Genomic DNA, 19860 nt, shown 5'->3' on the forward strand with positions numbered 1-19860 from the left:
TCTGTTCGGCTATTTAAAACGTTTTCAATGACGCTTGCATTGGCTGTGAACGTCACGGGCACAAGTTCTATTCTAGGCTCATGGTGTATGATTACAAACAGAAGTGTGCCACGAGTGTGAGTGTGTGTTAATGTGTGTGTGTATTAATGCTGGTTCACAGGGGAGGGTAGAGAGCGGACACACAGCTTCAGCCACAGTACCTGCTGAAAGCCACTTCAAGGGCACTAGAGACGCAGGGAACACACCAAGGCCAAAGGAATTTCGCCTATTTGGTGACTTGCAACAATCCGACTCATCTCTGAAGTCAAACTTTATCCGGCTTGAGAAATAAAGTAGGTCTACCGTTTTCTCAACAGGGAGTTTTAATAGCATCCGTTTTTTGTGTGTAAACGCGGGTTGTATTTGATGTGTGTTTATTCTTGTGCATAGAACTGCAGCATGATTGTGGGGAAACGTTCTCGGCTATTTATTCATTTATGAGTAATTTTCTGTCGGCATGTTTGTCTTCAAGTTCCATTTCCAAATAAGGGATTTTCCCATGATCCGTTACTACAAATGATTGATTCAATAATACTGCGTTTGAGGCAGTCTTACGGACGTATATTAATGGATCACACATTGGATGTATTTGCACCACCTTATATGGTTGACTTTTGCAGGCCTGTTGCAAAAGTGGTGTGCGCCTCTCATCGTCTCATGCTCTCTGTGTTTATATTGTCTTTTGCCGCGCGTGCACGTGCACATTGCCTCGGCGCGCCGCTGCCTGCGGGCCGACCTTTGTCCCACATGCGGCCAGTCCAGTCATATGACATGGAAAATGAAATCCAGCCTCTAGGCCTACTCCGCGTAGCCTATTACGTCGGGAGACTCGTTTATGACCTCCAAATGCTGATGCAATAGTTTAAGTGTTTGTTTATGTGTATATTACTACTTAACATGTTCGTTAGTCCATATGGCTGATTATAGGCCTATAATATAAACTTGCGATTTTAAGGCCTATGAATTGATCAAAAAAGTTTTAACTTGGTAGGCTGTTATAAATCTAAATGCTTAGGCATGTTAAACCTTAAAATGTTAAACATTTGTTAAACATTGTATTAATTGAAAACCGGTCCAGGGCCCACTTTAAAGTGCGTGTATATTCGTGAATACCGATTTAGCGTCTTTCTAAAGGAGGACAGCCTAGCTACGTCATTTGTGGTGATCATGTTTTCAGTTAAAGCTTAATGTACAGTGACGTCACTGGTGCTGCTCTCCGCTGAAGCCACTGTCGCCGGCTGGCCCTGTAGACAGCAGCCAATGGAGACCCTACAGCCCTTCCGCTGTTACTGGGCTGCAGCAGCTCCGTATTTACTCTCTGTCAATCAAATAACGGGTTTTCAGCAGTTCCTAAGCATTTAAAAAAAATCATAAAATCAATTTTGATTTGACATAGGTACCGGCCAACATCCATTCTTACACTTCATAGCAGCAGGCCTCTGCACTGCAGTGATGGCCGAAGCCCACCAGGCCGTGGGCTTTGAGTTCACCGTACGACCAGATGGGGCGGACATCAAGTTGAGCCAAGAAGTGATTAAAAACATCTACCTGTCAGGGGTCACGGCTTGGAGAAAGCGCGCCATACAATTTAAGGTATAAAAGTGCCAGTTGTTTTAATTTCTTTATCGTGCATAATACAATTCATGAATTAGGCTTATCATCGCATCCACACCAAAATACATGCTTCTAATGTAAAACATTTATCCACTGCAAACATTTTTTGATGTCTGTCCGTCAGTCCGTCTAACTGTCTCTCTCTCTCGCTCTCGCTCTCGTTCTCGCTCTCGCTCTCGCTCTCTCTCTCGCTCTCGCTCTCTCTCTCTCTCTCTCTCTCTCTCTCTCTCCCTCTCTCTCCCCCCCTCGCTCTCTCTCTTTCAATCTCTCTCTCTCTCTCTCTCTCTCTCTCTCTCTCTCTCTCTTCTCCCCCTCTCTCGCTCTCTCGCTCTCTCTCGCTCTCTCTCTCTCTCTCTCTCTCTCTCTCTCCCTCTCATTCTCTCTCTCTCCCCCTCTCTCTCTCTCCCCCTCTCTCTCTCTCTCTCTCGCTCTCTCTCGCTCTCCCCCTCTCCCCCTCCCCCTCTCTCTCTCTCTCTCTCTCAGAATGGTGTGTTGGCTGGAGTCTACCCTGCCAGTCCATCCAGTTGGCTCATAGTTGTTATTGCCATGATAAGCACTCTGTACACCCGCGTGGATCTCTCCCTGGGAATGATTGACCTAATCAAGGAAAACCTGCCACGGTTGGAAACACCTCACTATCATTTGTAACATCATGCTTTGTTTGTTTATGTTGTCTGTATACCTGCACATCCTCACTTTTCCACTACAGCCATCCCTGTAGTTGTGCCGGGCCGTATAAAACAGGCACTATGCTATATATGCTATTCTGCATAGCATGCTATACTCATGAATTACAAGTAGTCTATTGTACTTTATTGGAATTTTATTCTGCTCAATATTGAAACAATGCTCACAAAAATGGACAAAAGAAGAACAACAGTGAGGCAATCAGAATAACACATAACCCAATAATATCACATTTTTTTCTCAGCGTAGGTCGCTTCTCGTTGTGTTCTTAGCCCGAGTAGTAACCTTGCTCTAACCCTCACCTGTGTTGCTCTGCAAGGGGCTACATGTCTGTGCAGACCGGTAAGGTGCTGAGTGCCATCCTGTTCGCCACCCTCCTCTGGTTGTTCCTCATCTACCTGCTGAGATACTCCCTGAAGGCCTTGCTCTCTTACCACGCGTGGATCTTTGAGTCGCACGGCAAGATGAGCTCCTCCACTAAACTGTGGCTGGTGGGTTCTAGCATGGCTCCACTCGCCTCCTCTTTGTAGGCCTATCTATCTGTTACGATGGTACCCCGGTTGCAACATAATGTTGTCCACGTCCGGCTCAGCTACAAAGAACATAAGTCGACACGAAACGTGAATTGAAAGGATAATACAAGTATGTATTAACATGACACACCTCTTATCTACGAAACACACCAAACCAAAATTAACAAATGATCCCGCACACATCAACAAACAACATGGAAACCAAGAAATGGGATTCACTGAAGGGGGTGGTACTACTACTGTGACACTATGTGTCTGTATATTCAGGGCTGTGCTTGTGTTCATACTGCAGAGCCTGATCAAGATGTTCTCTGGGCGGAGGCCGCTCCTCTACAGCTTCCAGGCTTCTCTGCCAAGGCTCCCGCTCCCCAGCGTAGACGACACCATCGACAGGGTGAGCCTCGGAGAGCTCCACCGCGAGATGAGCTCCTTGCTGCTGATAAAAAATAACATTTTCACAGAGGATGTAGGACAAACACAGGTCATAACACTAATTACCGGACTGTCTGCTACTTCTATGGACCAGGTCACGGGTCGGAGATTAATCTCCACTAGTTTAGTCTGCTACCCTTGCCTTGGTACATAAAAGGAGTAGACCCATAATAAGAGTTATGAACGACCCCTCTGTGAAAAATTTTCTATTATTGGTATCATTTTATAATAATTCTCCTCGTAATGCTAATAACTATTATTACAATACGACAAGTATTATATTCCTTACGGCCACAAGGCACTGATTTTCTCTGACCTTTAATGACCACTTAGAAGTCAAAGGATTGACAGTGATGAATAAAGTGGTGGATTGGCCAGCCCTACTCCCTATCGACCCCTTCATGAGGCCCCTCTCCCCGCTGCAGTACCTGGAGTCGGTGCATGCCTTGCTGGACGACAAGCGATACAAGCAGATGGAGACGTTGGCCAATGACTTCAGAAACACCAGTGCCCCCCAGCTGCAGAGATACCTCCTGCTCAAGTCCTGGTGGGCGACCAACTACGTGAGTACGATGAGAGCCGGTGCACAGAAGCGTTGTCGTGGAAAAGTACAACACTTCAACTCAGACAAGAGAAGAGGTCAGAAAACGTTGTGGAGATTACAGGGTGATTTAATGTGTGCATACATTAGGTCTGTTCTTTAACAGAATGAGCCATGAACACAGCTTTAGGGAGATTCTTATACTGTTGAATGTCCACTAGCAGAGCTTTGTTAAAGTAGGGAATGTTCACATCTGGAGCCTTATTGCTCTTAAACAAGGAGACGTGTGCAGAGGTGAGGTAAGCAAAAACCATACTGGATAGTACAACTATGATGGGTAGAGGCACAAGGACACTCTGCTCATCTAACTAAGTCCTTCGGAGGAGACGTAAAACCGAGGTCCTTACTCACTGAGGTCATAAAAGATCCCAGGACACTTATCGGAAAGAGTAGGGGTTTCCCCGGTGTCCTGGCTAAAACTGCCCCACCAGGCTTATTCAATCTGGCCCCCTAATCATCCCCCTGTATAATTGGCTGACTCATTAAGCCCCTCCCTCTCCACCTCGAGCTGATTTGTGGTGAGCGTTCTGGCGCTGATTGGCTGCCGTGCGTCACCCCAGTGGGGGCTACACACTGGTGTTGGTTAGTGAGGTTTCCCCCTTCACTGTAAGCACTTGAGTTTCCAGAAAAAAAAAAAGCGCTATATAAATTTGAATGAATTATTATTATTATTCATCTAACTGACACCCGGCAGAGGTGGAGCCATCCTCATTGTTTAGCTCCCACCCTGTAGTCTGGGCTCCGGGACCAGTGGCAAGGGTTCCCCATGACCCTCTAACTGAACCATTACGGTGGGGCTTTCATTTGACTTTGGAGAGCTATTCGGAGAGTCACCTTTTGTTGACACTGTGTGTTTCCACACTTACTTTCATTCATGTAGCATATCCTCAAGATAATTATCCTACTTTCTTTGTATGTAAAGTATATAATAATTATATTCCTTATAATTATATAAAGTCTGCTTATGACCAACACTTATTTTAGGTCTGCTCCTTTCTGTGCCAGGATAGGCTGAGCTAGTGAAGATAAGTCTACAGAGAAGGGGCAGAGCCATGATTAGTGTTATGAGTGACACTTGTGCTGCCCTACAATGACGCATCGCCCCCATATTGGAGAGTCCCAAGACTTTATATCCTTTTTTTTTTTTGTACTGTGGCTCATGAGAACGGCTCATTGAAATCGAAAGAGAAATGTAAACGTTACAGTGGTTTTTATCCAGAAAAAAGCTCCCCTGTTTGCTTTGATTTGTTTGCAGACCAGTTTTGACCTTTCCAATATGGCGGCTACATTTACCTAAGATCCAAAGGCCCAACGCAGCGACTATGTTTATATGTCAGAGTGGAGTGAGTGGAACTGTGGGCGCTAATGGATGTAACGCCTGCAGGTCAGTGATTGGTGGGAGGAGTACATCTACCTGAGGGGGCGGAGTCCCATCATGGTCAACAGCAACTTCTACGTCATGGTGAGCTGCATGGGTTTCAGTCCACCGGAATATATACAGAACACCACCTGGATAAGACAATCATGTTGTATTTAGTAACTCTTTAGTACTACTACAATGCACTCAGTTGGTTCATTGGATTGTTCCAATGGATTAAAAGTTGACATACCTACTACAATGCACTCAGTTGGTTCATTGGATTGTTCCAATGGATTAAAAGTTGATACCAAATATTATATATTATTATCCAACAATATAGCTCTGCATGTGTAACTGTATCCCTGCAAAAGAGGTAAACAGAAGATAGTCCGAACAAATTTGTTAAAAACACAAAAACAAACATTTATTATAAGGATGTAGCCAAAAAGAAAAGGACAGAATAGCGAAAAGCATGAATGTGACCCGCGTTCACACCTTAACGTGATAGTACATGCATGTGCGTGCGTTGGCAGGACCTCCTGTACATCACACCAACCCAGAGGCAGACGGCGCGGGCCGGGAACGTGGTGCACGCCATGCTGCAGTACCGCCGCAAGCTGGAGCGCGGGGAACACGCACCGGTACGGCCGGGACGCACCTCTCATTACCTACTCATTACTACAGCCTTTAGTACCACCTCTCATTACCTACTCATTACTACAGCCTTTAGTACCACCTCTCATTACCTACTCATTACTACAGCCTTTAGTACCACCTCTCATTACCTACTCATTACTACGGCCTTTAGTATCACCTCTCATTACCTACTCATTACTACGGCCTTTGGTACCACCTCTCATTACCTACTCATTACTACGGCCTTTAGTACCACCTCTCATTACCTACTCAATACTACAGGCTTTAGTACCACCTCTCATTACCTACTCATTACTACGGCCTTTAGTATCACCTCTCATTACCTACTCATTACTACAGCCTTTAGTACCACCTCTCATTACCTACTCATTACTACAGCCTTTAGTACCACCTCTCATTACCTACTCATTACTACGGCCTTTAGTACCACCTCTCATTACCTACTCATTGCTACGGCCTTTAGTACCACCTCTCATTACCTACTCATTACTACAGCCTTTAGTACCACCTCTCATTACCTACTCAATACTACGGGCTTTAGTACCACCTCTCATTACCTACTCAATACTACAGGCTTTAGTACCACCTCTCATTACCTACTCATTACTACGGCCTTTAGTATCACCTCTCATTACCTACTCATTACTACGGCCTTTAGTACCACCTCTCATTACCTACTCATTACTACGGCCTTTAGTACCACCTCTCATTACCTACTCATTACTACGGCCTTTAGTACCACCTCTCATTACCTACTCATTACTACAGCCTTTAGTACCACCTCTCATTACCTACTCATTACTACGGGCTTTAGTACCACCTCTCATTACCTACTCAATACTACGGGCTTTAGTACCACCTCTCATTACCTACTCATTACTACAGGCTTTAGTACCACCTCTCATTACCTACTCATTACTACAGGCTTTAGTATCACCTCTCATTACCTACTCATTACTACGGGCTTTAGTACCACCTCTCATTACCTACTCATTACTACTGGTCTTTAGTATCACCTCTCATTACCTACTCAATACTACAGGCTTTAGTATCACCTCTCATTACATACTCATTACTGCAGGCTTTAGTATCACCTCTCATTACCTACTCAATACTACAGGCTTCAGTATCACCTCTCATTACCTAATCAATACTACAGGCTTCAGTATCACCTCTCATTACCTAATCAATACTACTGGTCTTTAGTATCACCTCTCATTACCTCTCATTACCTACTACGGGCTTTAGTCATTTTAGTAGACTAGTATTAAAAGTACTGTAGGTACGAGCTTGTTAGAAATGCCTCAGCCATCTGTCAGTTGTCATTACTGACCTGATTGGGATGTCCATCTGGCCTGTCAATCAAAGGTGTATGAATGCGTCACTTCTAAAGAAGAGAGAAACATAGGGAGGGAGCAGAGTGGAATTGTGCTAATTTATCAAAATTTAAAAACCTTTTCCCGCTCTCTCTCTCTTTGCAACTCTCAAATCCTCCCTCAAATACAACCAGCTATTAACCTCAGCATGATCATGCGTTGGTCTCTGCTTTGTTTCACGCTCTCATTCTATTTGTTATTAGTTAAGGGCTTTGGGGATCGTCCCGATGTGTTCCAGTCAAATGGAGAGGATATTCAACACGACACGCATCCCGGGCATAGAGACAGGTGCCACTCGACCGCAGCGTGTCAACATGTGTTTACATCCGATGCTTTGCTATGTGCAATGCTATCTACTGAGCTTATTATCTTTAATCTTTTCATCAACTCTTTTTTGGGTCTCCCAAAGATTTTCATGTAAATAAATGTCAGTTAAGTCTCCATCTGTCACCAGATGATGTAACGCAGCGGTGAATGGGGAATGACCCATGGCTGGGCTGTGAATGCCCTTGCCTTTGCGCTGTTATGAATGTTACAACCTGGTTGTCAGGAGCAACCTTCCTGACGCTTTTTTGTGTCAGGGGTAACGCCAAAGAGAAAGAAACCGAGATCTCAGAGATTGCCACTCTGATGTATATTTATATTTATTTTATATATTTATTTACTGTTATATTAACATACATTTTTCCAAATTTTCACTGTTGTGCGAATGCATGAGAAAATAATTCCACTGAAACGTTGGATCGGTTTTCCCCTCCAGATATTGTGCAGCACCTGAGCGACCGTAAGCACCTGGTGGTCTACCACAGGGGGCGCTTCTTCCAGGTGTGGCTGTACACCGGCGGGCGCCACCTCCTCCCCAGCGAGCTGGAGATGCAGTTCCAGAGGATCCTCAACGACACCTCGGAACCGCAGCCTGGAGAACTGAAGCTAGCAGCCCTGACCGCCGGAAACAGGTATACGCACGCACGCACGCATGCACGCACGCACGCACACTGACTGACTGACTGACTGACTGACTGACTGACTGACTGACTGACTGACTGAGGAGAAGTCAGCATGGATGTATTTTCTTTGCATCTCATCGTTGAGAACGCATATATATATATATATATATATATATATATTGTTGTTTCCAAACTGTCCCTTTGTCATTATCATCGATGTGTTTCTCTCAGGGTGCCGTGGGCCCGGGCACGTCTGAAGTACTTCAGCCAGGGTGTGAACAAGGCCTCCCTGCAGGCCGTAGAATCCTCTGCCTTCTTTCTGACCCTGGACGACGAGGCGCAGGGATACGACCCGGCCAAGACCGGCTCGTTGGACGGTTACGCCAAATCTCTGCTGCACGGGAAGTGCTACGACAGGTGGGCCGATTCCGCTCACCTCCCTCCTATCAACGTGCAGGGCGGTTGATATCTGACACATTTCTCATGAGACACTTTTAGCTTTGCATATTTTTATGTATTTGCAAAACGGTGCATAGTTTATGTATATTTCTATATATATGCCCAGTTTATGTATTTATCTGCTTTGCTTCTTTTCAATATTTGGATACATTTTGGTTTTGTATTTTATTTATTTGTTTCTCTTCCTCGTAGGCCTGCTATCTTGAGCTAAGGAATTTTAACAATTTCAAAAAATACCCCTTAGGATCACCAAAGAAATCTGAATCTGAACTTTACCCATTATGAATCACCAACACACTTTTCTTCTTTATTCTCAGGTGGTTTGACAAGTCGTTTACCTTGATATCTTACACAAACGGCAAAATGGGAATCAACACTGAACACTCCTGGGCAGATGCACCAATCATAGGCCATATGTGGGAGGTATTTAAAAAGCTTCCATTATTTCATTATGTTGAATCATCACGTGTGAGTTGTAGAGGAGGTGCTGATCCACCTTCGCCTTGTTCTCCCGCAGTACGTCCTGGCGACAGACTGCTTCCATCTCGGCTACACAGAAGAGGGCCACTGCAAGGGCGACATCAACAAAGGCATCCCGCCCCCCGCCCGACTAGAATGGCAGATCCCAAAGGAGGCAAAGCATAACATAGGATTCATATGGTTTCCTCACATTCATGAGGACTTGTGCTTCTCCGATTACGCCGACTGCCTTCAAATTGGTCAATGTTTTTGATTTTTCTTAGTGCAGAGAAACCATCGAGACCTCGTACGTGTTGGCCAAGCAGATAGCGGACGACGTCGACTTCCACGGCTGTTTGTTCAGTGAGTTCGGGAAAGGGCTGATCAAGAAATGCCGGACGAGCCCTGACGCCTTCATCCAGCTCGCTCTACAGCTCGCCCAGTTCAGGGTGAGCAACACACACACACACACACACACACACACACACACACACACACACACACACACACACACACACACACACACCAGCTAGTGTCAACATGACCTCATGGCTGTGAACATTGCAGGACCAGGGGGGGTTCTGTCTGACCTACGAGTCCTCGATGACCCGCATGTTCCGGGAGGGCCGCACGGAGACGGTGCGGTCGTGCACCTCAGAGGCTGTGGCCTTTGTTCGAGCCATGGAAGAGGAGGACAAAACGGTAAGCAATGTACAGAACTACAATACCCACACTGCCGCTGTGACCTGGTCCCAGACATAGAGCAATGTACAGAACTACAATACCCACACTGCCGCTGTGACCTGGTCCCAGACATGGAGCAATGTACAGAACTACAATACCCACACTGCCGCTGTGACCTGGTCCCAGACATAGAGCAATGTACAGAACTACAATACCCACAATGCTACTCTGACCTGGTCCCAGACATAGAGCAATGTACAAAACTACAATACCCACAATGCCGCTGGGACCTGGTCCCGGACATAAAGCAGTAGACAGATCAGCTGCAGACTTGAACATTCAAGTCACATATCAGCAGACCAAGGATCTGACCGAATCTTAATACTAATGCTAGCTTTAGCAAGGCTAATGCGAACCCACCCAGGCCGACCCAGCCCAACCATCAAGCCTGGAACCAATAACAAAAATATTGGCCAAAACATTTTAGGTTTTTAACTTGAGACCTGGCTTACCTTAGATGGGGTAGAAGCTTTATTTCAGACATGCCCTTCACATAACAACTTATTAGTCAGTTAGATATGACAATGGAAGAGGTGGACTTGCTTTCTTATTCTGTACGCCACCAAAGCAACTATTAGTATTTTTATCTGATTTTAATGAACTATTATCTATTGCTGTCACTTGATATTGAAGTATATTAAAAGTAGTTAATTATTTTAACATTCATGGAAACAAAAAAAGTGATACCAAAACTATTGAATTCCTAGGCTAACTTGACATGTCACTCCACTTACTCTGCAATATATCTCACACCACCCGGATTTGGTGGTGTCATGAGGGTTACACATCGTCAATCTTTCACTATCTAACATCCCTATCTCCAACCATTTCTGTTTGTTTTAGAAAGTTGGCAGTGGACAAAAATAGATTACAGGTTCATTGTGGCAATAACAATAGCACAGAAGAAGCATAACATAATACTGTATTTTACAACAGAGAAATGTGGGTGTCATGTTTATAATTGAATACAATTAAAAATAAAAGATGAAATACATAAAAAAAACTGTGAATTAAAACTGAATTGATGTCCACAAACTTAAAACATTCTACAGCAGAGATGAATAATTCCCTGATACTCTGTAAATGGCTTGTGGCTGAAACAGCTGGACGCTAAAAACTGGAACAGTCTTCCAGAATGAATGCGCAGTACATCAGAGGTTCTGATGACCAGTGTCTACAGGTCACCAGCCCTCTTATCAGCCAGGACTCTGACAGGACTCTGACACAGATCTCGCCGCCACGCATGATGACTTGTCATGTCAAGTCCACCATGACCCTGGGCAGTTCACGCCGGCTTAGCCTTACGTAATATGACCAGTTGTTCAACAGATAAGGGCTTGTATATTACCTGGGGGCGGATGGCAGGCAATAGATAGTTGCAGTGATATGGATTAAAGTTATTATTAGGGCAGCTATTTATGTTTCTAATCTATTCATCCAACAATTATTTTCATAATTGAGTCAATAAAATATCCCTTACCCTGCGATTCCAAATGCAATCTCACGTGACAAGAGTCCAATGTGCCTGCTTTATCTGAGACGCTGCAAAGAAAAACTAAACTATTCTTTTTGATGATCCATGCATGAATGATCCATACACTGAATATATTTGAAAAGCAACATTAATGTTTCATTAATGTAAAGGTTATTGGAACTTGATTCATTGATTATTAAAGTTAGATTAGATAACTTTTCTGTTTATCGATTAATCAACTAATTGTTGCTGCCCTAGTTGTTATTTAAATATTAGGTTAGGCTTAAAGGGATACACTGAGATATATCTATAAATTGGAGTTGCCTGGTCTTTCCCATATTCAGTTGTTTAATTCCAAATTCGTTATTGTGCGTCCAGAAGGAGAGTTTGCTTGGTTAGCCTCATCCATTGACTTGCAGAGTTGCATGTCAACCGACTTGTGACTTGCAACAAAAGAATATCTGCCATGACGTTGGTTGTTAAAAAAGTTCTAAGCAAAGATTCTGGCAGGGCTCTCTGACATATACGCAAGGAACACCAAAGCATCAGCAGAATGATTGTTTCCCATTGATGAAAATTCCTAATAGCCGCCCCCAGCTTTTAAACTGTCAAGTGGGATCAGGTCTCAAACAATGCCCCATTGGTTACCTAAATCTGATTTTTTATTTTTTTATCAGAATGGCACAAGGCTTGAATTGTTCCGGAAAGCAGCGGACAAGCATCAGAACATGTATCGTCTGGCCATGACAGGCTCAGGAATTGATCGCCATCTTTTCTGCCTCTACATAATGTCCAAATACCTTCGCATGGACTCACCATTCCTGAAGCAGGTTGGTTTCTCCCAAAAACATTACATTGTGGATAGAACATCTCTAATACCACCTTGTAAACTAAAGTGATTATACATGTAACACTCTCATGTCTGTACGTCTTTCCCAGGTTCTGTCGGAGCCTTGGAAGCTGTCCACCAGCCAGACACCTCAGCAGCAGCTCAACCTGGTCGACATAAACAAGTTCCCCAGATATGTGGGGGCTGGCGGAGGATTTGGTCCAGTAAGTTCACCACTTTGGTCACTCAACGGAAGTCTATGCATCGATGACCACAATCTGATTGGGTCATACCTGCCCTAGATATTGCACTACTTAGGGTGTCACCTTTTTGTAGTGTTGTTCAAAATGTGAGTTTAAAAAACTGGTTCCCCTCATTGTGTATTGCACTTACAGATTCCCGCAATATATCTCATGATGCATAGCACTTTATTATTTTCGGATCCGGTAGAGATTTTCCCCTCAAATGATCTTGACAATGTGTCAGCTTGTTTATGCAACACTCATAAGTATACTGCCCGCAATAAGTATACTCATACGCATAGCCTTAATAGTATACTATGTAGTATTCACTATTTAGGGAATAGCAGGGCACGAGGGAACAAGCAAGCCATTTAAAACGCAGCTTCTGTTTCCTGCCCATACTTGGCCTGGTTTGTGACTGGATACAATTTGACAGTGATCAAATCAAAACATCATCTTTTTTTTAAAGTAAACTTGACCATAAACTCATACTTAGCCTTAACAATTTCAAGCTTTGATCATTGTACACAACAATTCTTGCAGCAATACCTAAACATATCCTTTTCTCATATCATGGGCGGATCGCCATTAAAGCCCATGCCGTTGCCGTAATTACTCCCCTCTGCCCCCAGGTGGCGGACGATGGGTACGGCGTCTCCTACATCATTGTTGGGGAGGACCTGATTACATTCCACATCTCGAGCAAGTTTTCCAGTTCAGAAACAGTAAGTACTGGCTCAAATAGAGACATGTTTTACTGTATAGAATGATCTGCTCTAGGTTATTTTCTGAGATGATCTGCTCTAGGTTTTTTTCCCATTTATCTCAATCGCCTTTTCTCTCGCCTGTAGGATTCGTTCCGTTTTGGTCAGAACATCCGGAAGGCCATGCTGGACATCCAAAGTCTTTTTAAACCGACAAACCACAAGACTGAGCTGCCGCTGATGAACGGAGTGTCGAAGGGCCACAAGAAAGACGTCTAACAGCTGCTACTGCTACAGGATCGAGAAATGGAATTTCATATTCATAAGACCCGGATATTCACTCCAATTTATGTCATAGTTTGCTTTTTGTCCACAAAAGGGAAAATATATACATTATGCTACTATTGAAGTTATTTATTTTAAATATATATAGTCGTTTATAGAACTGCATTCTATCAAAGCTATGGTTTAAGTGTTGTCAGACGTAATTTGCTGTAACATTTGTAAATTAAATGTAGAAATAGTGTACATAAGATGAAGTTAAATTTTACTACAGGCAAGTAATTTGTATTGTTAATGTGTTTTACAAGATAGGCTGTCGAGGATTTCCATCGGGAACTGCCGTCACTGATTATGACTGAAGTGCACCGCTTTTTAATGAGGGAAACGCAAAATGTAAACTTTCTTTCTCTCAATTCACGTTAAAAGCAAACAAACCAGGGTATTCGAAGAGTTTTACTTTTTATTTTAGTTGAAAAGATGGGTATAGACTCGTTTCCAAATCCATCCAGGCCTTTTACAAAATCCTTGTATGAAGAATAACTAGTCTCTCAACACTTATAAAAACAAATGAGCATTTGTCAGCTGTCCCCCCGTCGGCCAGGCCAAGCATCTTGAGAACGGGACGGTTCGTGACCTCTTGCTTATTTGCAATCCACTGATAATGGGGAGGTGACGTGTCATCTCCCCATTATCAGGGTTGGAAACCAGCCCATTTACTGGGGAGTCATCGACAGGCAACTGGTTCGTTCTGCTGATTCTGCAACATTACAGGGGGGAGGACACATTCGATTAAATCTTCTTTTTGTTTCACATGATTCAATACAAAAAAAAGGACAAAGTAAAAATAGCAACTATTCCGGTGGTTACACTACATCTCGTTAAAGGCATCCGTAACGGCGTCGGCTAAAACTAGGCTGAGAGTCCGGCACAACTCGAGTGGACGCAGGAAACAAGTTGTGGGCACATGAGCCCCCTGCTGGATGGGAGAGCGCCTTCTGAAGAGCCAGGACACGCCTGGCCATCCCCGGGAGCCAATCCACAGCGCGCCCCTTGACCTCCGACCCGGCCCGGTTCTGATGAGGAGCCGCCCCGCTGACCACGTTCCTCCGCTGGACGTAATGATTCAAACGTCTGACACACAAAAGGCATATGGGTATGTTTTTGTTTTGCTACAAAATGTTGATCATGTCTGCGGAGCCGAGTGGGGGGGGGGGGCCGGACCTTTGTGACTGTCCTGGTGAGCGGTCGTACGGCCAACACATACCGACCCCCTTGGAGGTGTGTGTGTGTGTGTGTGTGTGTGTGTGGTGTGGTGTGGTGTGTGTGTGTGTGTGTGTTGAGAACGGTCGAGCGGAGCTCTTGAGTTCGGTTCCGTGTTGCTCCAGGGGTGGGGTGGGTGTGGGTGGGGGTGGGGGGGGAAGGATTAGGAGGTGGCACCGGGGGTGGGGTTGACGTTCTGGGTGGCGGCCTGCGGCGCCACCTCGATGATCCGCGGCTTGTCGATGATGCGGGCGGTGCGGTTCCCCTTCTCCACGATGCCGATGATCCAGGCCTGGTGGCCCTCGCCGTACTTCGGGGACTTGATCTCCGCGCAGAAGCGGGCCGCCTGTTCCCGGGGGAGGCAGATGAGTAGGCCCCCTGGGGACGGAGGGGAGAGGGGTTAGTTAACACACACACACACACACACACACCTGGGGACGGAGGGGGGAGGGGTTAGTTAACAAACACACACACACACACACACACACACACACACACACACACACACACACACACACACACACACACACACACACACACACACACACACACACACACACACACACACACACACACACACACACACACACCTGATGTTTCCGGGCAAGTTCCGTGCATGAGCCCAAACATGTTGCCGCAGGCCTTGGACACGGCGGCCATCTTGGCGAGGACCGGCAGGTTGTGGATGACAAACGACACCTCGCTCCGCTGTTGCCGCGCCAACGTCTGAGCGTGCCCCAGGATTCCGAACCCCGTGATGTCGGTGGCGGCGTGGGCGTTGAAGGTGTGCATCAGGCTCGCCGCTGGAAGGTAGGAGCGGCGTTCAGGACCGAGCAGACCAGGGCTCAACCATTGGAGGAAATAATCTACCGGTAATTGCGATTATTTCGACCAATATTGTGATTGCGATTTAACGTGTGATTTTTATAATTTATTAAGTTCCTTATGTTTATGTGTATTATTCACAAAAAAAAAATCATTCTTGAGTGTGACCAACACAACATTGGTAGCAGTCAACATAAAAACGTCTCTTTCCTTGAGGCCAGGCCAATGTGTTGAGATTAATTTATATTATAAACTTCTTTATTTAACTATTGAATTGTAAAATAAACGATGGAATCCATCTATCGTCGATAGAATTGACTATCGGCCCATCCCTAGTCTACCTAGTCTACTTATTCTTCTTATTCCCGGAATAAGAACATGAAAAGAAGGAGAACAACAAAGAGGAGGTGTTTATTGACGCAGCAATACCTGTCGCGTTGGACAGAAATGTATCGATGTCCATCGGAAGTCCCTGCCTTTGGCCTATCTAACCCACTTAACCAATACAGATTTCCCTCCAAAACTCCCTGTCTCGCCCATAATCACATGTGCAGCAGAACCCTTTTCAGGGCAGTCTGTTGCGAGATGAACATCTGGAATGAGGTTAGCGGGGATGGGGGGTGGAGTGATTGAGTATTGATCCATCAGAGGTCATTTGCATGTATTGATGTTATTTGGTTCAGAGGCTAGCAAGCGAGAAAAAAAAACACAGAAAGTGAATGGCAGCTTCTTCTTGTTCATAAACCTTGTACGCTATGTTTGTAAGCATCCTACCTGTCCTGTTGAGTCGAGCCATGTTCATCATAGCTTCGTGATAGGCTAGCTCCACATCTTCCTGGGTTACAACCAGCTTGATCTTATTCCACTTCTCTGGCTGGAGGAAGAGGAAGAGCGGGGAAGAGCATCAGACTACAGTGCTGACAGATCACGCTGCTGGGGACACACCCTCTACGATATCATTCACAAAAAAACAATGATTTTGAGAATAATAGAATTGATTAACAAACTCAGAATGCATTTAGTTAAATTGATTATTTAATCAAGACTTTGTTGACGAGTTGTTTTCACCAGATTCTCACCAACCAGTGCAAATTTCTAGGATGAACCTGTTAAGGCAAGAGCTCTTATTTGTGCGTTTCTTTAACGTGTTTGCCCCAGGGCTCAACGTATACTGGGATCATTTGCCGCCGCTAAGGTCCCACACAAGGTCTCAATGTTTACTGAATTGTGAGCATTTAAGAAGACAAAGACTTACGATATCAAGCCACTGGTGAACGGCCACCCCGACCTGCGTGCCAAGGGGCTTGGTCAGCACCAGCACGTCCCCGGGTACCGCGTTATCAGGCCTGGAACAACAACAACAACAACAGGACGTCCATGACACAAGCCAACGCAATCACATTCAATGGAATGCAATACAACAATCCGACCAGCCATAACATAAACGGTATACAAGGTATAGAAACCGTAGACACCATACCATAAATACATGCTCAATACAACACAGAATGATTCATACGAATATTATGCCCTTAAAAAGGACACTCACATGATGAACTCATTGGGCTGGCAGACCGTGGTAGCCACTCCGCCAATCACCACCCAGGGGTTGAGCACCGTCTGGCCCCCTGTTACCGACGTGCCCGCTTCTTCTGACGCGTCCTTGAAGCCCTGAATGATCAACGGCATCACCTTGTCCCGCTCCTGCGACCCGAACAAGGGGAGAGACGGGATGAACCTCCGAGACAATCTCCACCTCGCTATACCTTTGCTAAGGTGGCCTGAGTGTGAGTGAGTGTCTACAAAGGCTTGATACAAATACAAATAAACATCCAATATGAAATAATAGGGTTATTAATTAATAAAAGTTCAATTCATTATTATTAAATTATATGATAAAAATGTACTTTTTTGTTCTGGATCATTATTCTGAATCGACCAGGAACAAAAGATGTAGGAGGTACATTTTCAGGCCTGAGTGCTCAGGTTTTTCTCACCTTTTCTGACATCTTGTTACTCACTCCTAAGAGCATGAGCATGTTGTCACACTCCGTCACGCCCATGGCATACAGGTCACTTAAAGCGTTGGCACAAGCTAACCGCCCCTGACAACAGAAACACACAGATACAATTTCAATGAACTCTGCAGCGGCGATGTGCACGTTATGCACGTTATGTCCCATTGTATGGAATGGGATAGAAATGGTGTCCCTTTTCCTCACCATCATGTAGGGGTCGTCCACGATGGGGTAGATGTAGTCTGTGGTCTGGACCAGTGAAAGGCCCCCGTGTCTGAGTGGGATGACACAGGTGTCCATCCCTATGCCTGCACAGATAATACACAGATAGACACACACTCCAAAGGTGACACGTTTGATTTCTATGTTAGCAGCGCATGGGACGTAATGTGCGAACATAGGTATAAGGTAATAACAAAACAGGCCTATTTGATAACCATAGACAGAAATGTTACCAATATGTTACTAAGCTATGTATAATAGAATTGAAGCCCAGAGCCAGTTAAATGGGTGATTAAAGAAAAAAAATCAGTCAGAAAGCATAAGGCTACTGCTAGTGCTACTATTACGTAATTGCTGAAGAAATAAAGAGGGTAAAAAGCGTAGGGTAGTATGGGGTTGTGTGGGAGGAATCGTATGGCCTAATACATGTAACGGTTTCTTTTTGCCGAAGTGTCGTGTTTTCTCAACTTTGTATACATTTTATTGTTTCTGAATAGACATACCCAGTCGGGGCATAACAGCTCCAAGAAACTGTTCATCCTCCTGATAGTGGTTCTCTTGTAGACTTTCCAGAAGCTTCTGTAGGACATCCTGGGGAACCTGTTGTGAAAAGAATAACTGACATTGTAGCCTATAACCAGAACATAACTGACAAGTAACAATAAATGGCATAGCCAATGTCAGCTATTAGTGATGAAATGTAATTTGAGAATCTCTCTCTCTCTCTCTCTCTCTCTCTCTCTCTCTCTCTCTCTCTCTCTCTCTCTCTCTCTCTCTCTCTCTCTCTCTCTCTCTCTCTCTCTCTCTCTCCCCAACATTCACAGTGGCTTTGCTAAAGTCACCTAAGAAACACACAGCGATAATAAATGGATACAACGGGTCATTTAGAAGCTTACCTTACAGCCGCTACCCTTCAGCTCAGCAAAACGTGTGAGTCGGAAGTTCTTGTCAAGCTCGTAGCTCTCTGGGTTAAAGGACTCTCGCACAGACATGATGGAGAACAGTTGGCTCTCACCTGATAACAACATAAAAGGAGAGGATGAACCTGGCCCTATTTATTCAATTCGTATCTAGTAAAACGTCAGTTAATTTGGTAATTATATATATCTTGTAATTCAGTAATTTGTCTTTCCATCAACCCCATTGTGTGTTTTTGTAATCTTTGTGTAGTCTTTGTCATCAATGTAAGTTTTAACACTTTAATTTCGCTTCAGGGATATATAATGTAATCAAAATTGTTACCACTATTACACTCAAAGGAAAGCAATCTTATGATGATCTGCCAAGAATAAGCGTGTTTGACATAAACTCTGCCAGGCTTTTAAATGAATGAATACGCGGCCAATTCCCAGGGTTGGTGGTGCATTCAAGATCATGATACAGAAGATGCAGAATCTGCCAAATGTAATTGGACCGTTCTGCTGTCACTAGTTATACAGGTGCATCATTAAAAAAACAACGAGTATTTTTAACAAGCCGTCAAATTGTTAATGACGAGCATGGTTATTTATGTTTGCAAATCTTAGTATTGTTGTTGACCCGTCCTGACTACGACTATGAGTGCTAGCAAATGCTGATCAATGCATGCAGTGATAGGCCTAAGCAGCAGTGAGACACAATCAACTCGTAATGCAAACCATTGCTAGCTATACATGTGCCCGGTTTGTGCACCACAACTGTAACTAATCATGGAACAAAAACGAAGGGAGAGCGCTTTGTAAGGAATACATTTAGTAGTTAAAAGTAACTACACTGCGAAGAACAAATATGTCGGCGGCGGAAAATTTTAACCCTTTAGTGACAACCGCCATGCGATGTGTGCAACATTAGCTGAAGTATCATTAAAAACAAACACCAAACATGCCATTTGTGAAAAGATATAATGGCATGCTGCAAAGGAAATGTCAACGACAGCCCTTTATAGTGTTTTAGGACCAAGGGACAGTTATATTCTTGCAACATTTCCCCTTTAATTGCTATGACCAGTTTATCCTTACCTGTTTAACGTTAGCGCTGGATCCCAACAGAGGAGCGCGGCCGCTACCAGAATGCATTGGGGAGACGCCCGGGCTTCCTTAAAAATAGCCTGACAGAAA

At 44.5% G+C, this 19860-nt stretch overlaps 2 protein-coding genes across 3 annotated transcripts; one reads left to right on the forward strand and one right to left on the reverse strand.

The window, feature by feature from the left end:
- The first annotated feature begins 120 nt into the window (after positions 1 to 120).
- On the forward strand, positions 121 to 13881 carry cpt1b (carnitine palmitoyltransferase 1B (muscle)). 2 transcript variants are annotated; one of them, XM_030367028.1, is made up of 19 exons: positions 121 to 332; positions 1469 to 1632; positions 2137 to 2273; positions 2660 to 2831; positions 3166 to 3267; positions 3731 to 3868; positions 5291 to 5368; positions 5800 to 5907; positions 7503 to 7587; positions 8060 to 8255; positions 8478 to 8663; positions 9023 to 9128; positions 9223 to 9339; positions 9449 to 9613; positions 9732 to 9866; positions 12060 to 12212; positions 12322 to 12435; positions 13086 to 13178; positions 13305 to 13881. In XM_030367028.1, exons 2-19 carry the CDS (start codon positions 1492 to 1494, stop codon positions 13434 to 13436), a joined length of 2358 nt encoding a protein of 785 aa, XP_030222888.1. In that variant the 5' UTR covers positions 121 to 332; positions 1469 to 1491; the 3' UTR covers positions 13437 to 13881. The 2 variants fall into 2 exon arrangements, with proteins under 2 accessions (XP_030222888.1, XP_030222887.1); XM_030367027.1 differs by having other exon boundaries at positions 122 to 332; positions 1436 to 1632.
- A 3-nt stretch (positions 13882 to 13884) lies between these two features.
- Positions 13885 to 19850, reverse strand: sephs1 (selenophosphate synthetase 1). The gene is made up of 10 exons (XM_030367061.1): positions 19762 to 19850; positions 18661 to 18779; positions 18268 to 18364; positions 17747 to 17850; positions 17522 to 17629; positions 17074 to 17228; positions 16780 to 16870; positions 16299 to 16398; positions 15290 to 15502; positions 13885 to 15077 (listed from the first exon to the last, which is right to left on the reverse strand). The coding sequence occupies exons 2-10, from the start codon at positions 18754 to 18756 to the stop codon at positions 14863 to 14865; spliced, it is 1179 nt and encodes a 392-aa protein (XP_030222921.1). The 5' UTR covers positions 18757 to 18779; positions 19762 to 19850; the 3' UTR covers positions 13885 to 14862.
- Between the last annotated feature and the right edge of the window lie 10 nt (positions 19851 to 19860).

The sequence above is a fragment of the Gadus morhua genome, chromosome 9 (assembly GCF_902167405.1).
Source record: "Gadus morhua chromosome 9, gadMor3.0, whole genome shotgun sequence".
In the NCBI taxonomy this organism is placed as follows: domain Eukaryota; kingdom Metazoa; phylum Chordata; class Actinopteri; order Gadiformes; family Gadidae; genus Gadus; species Gadus morhua.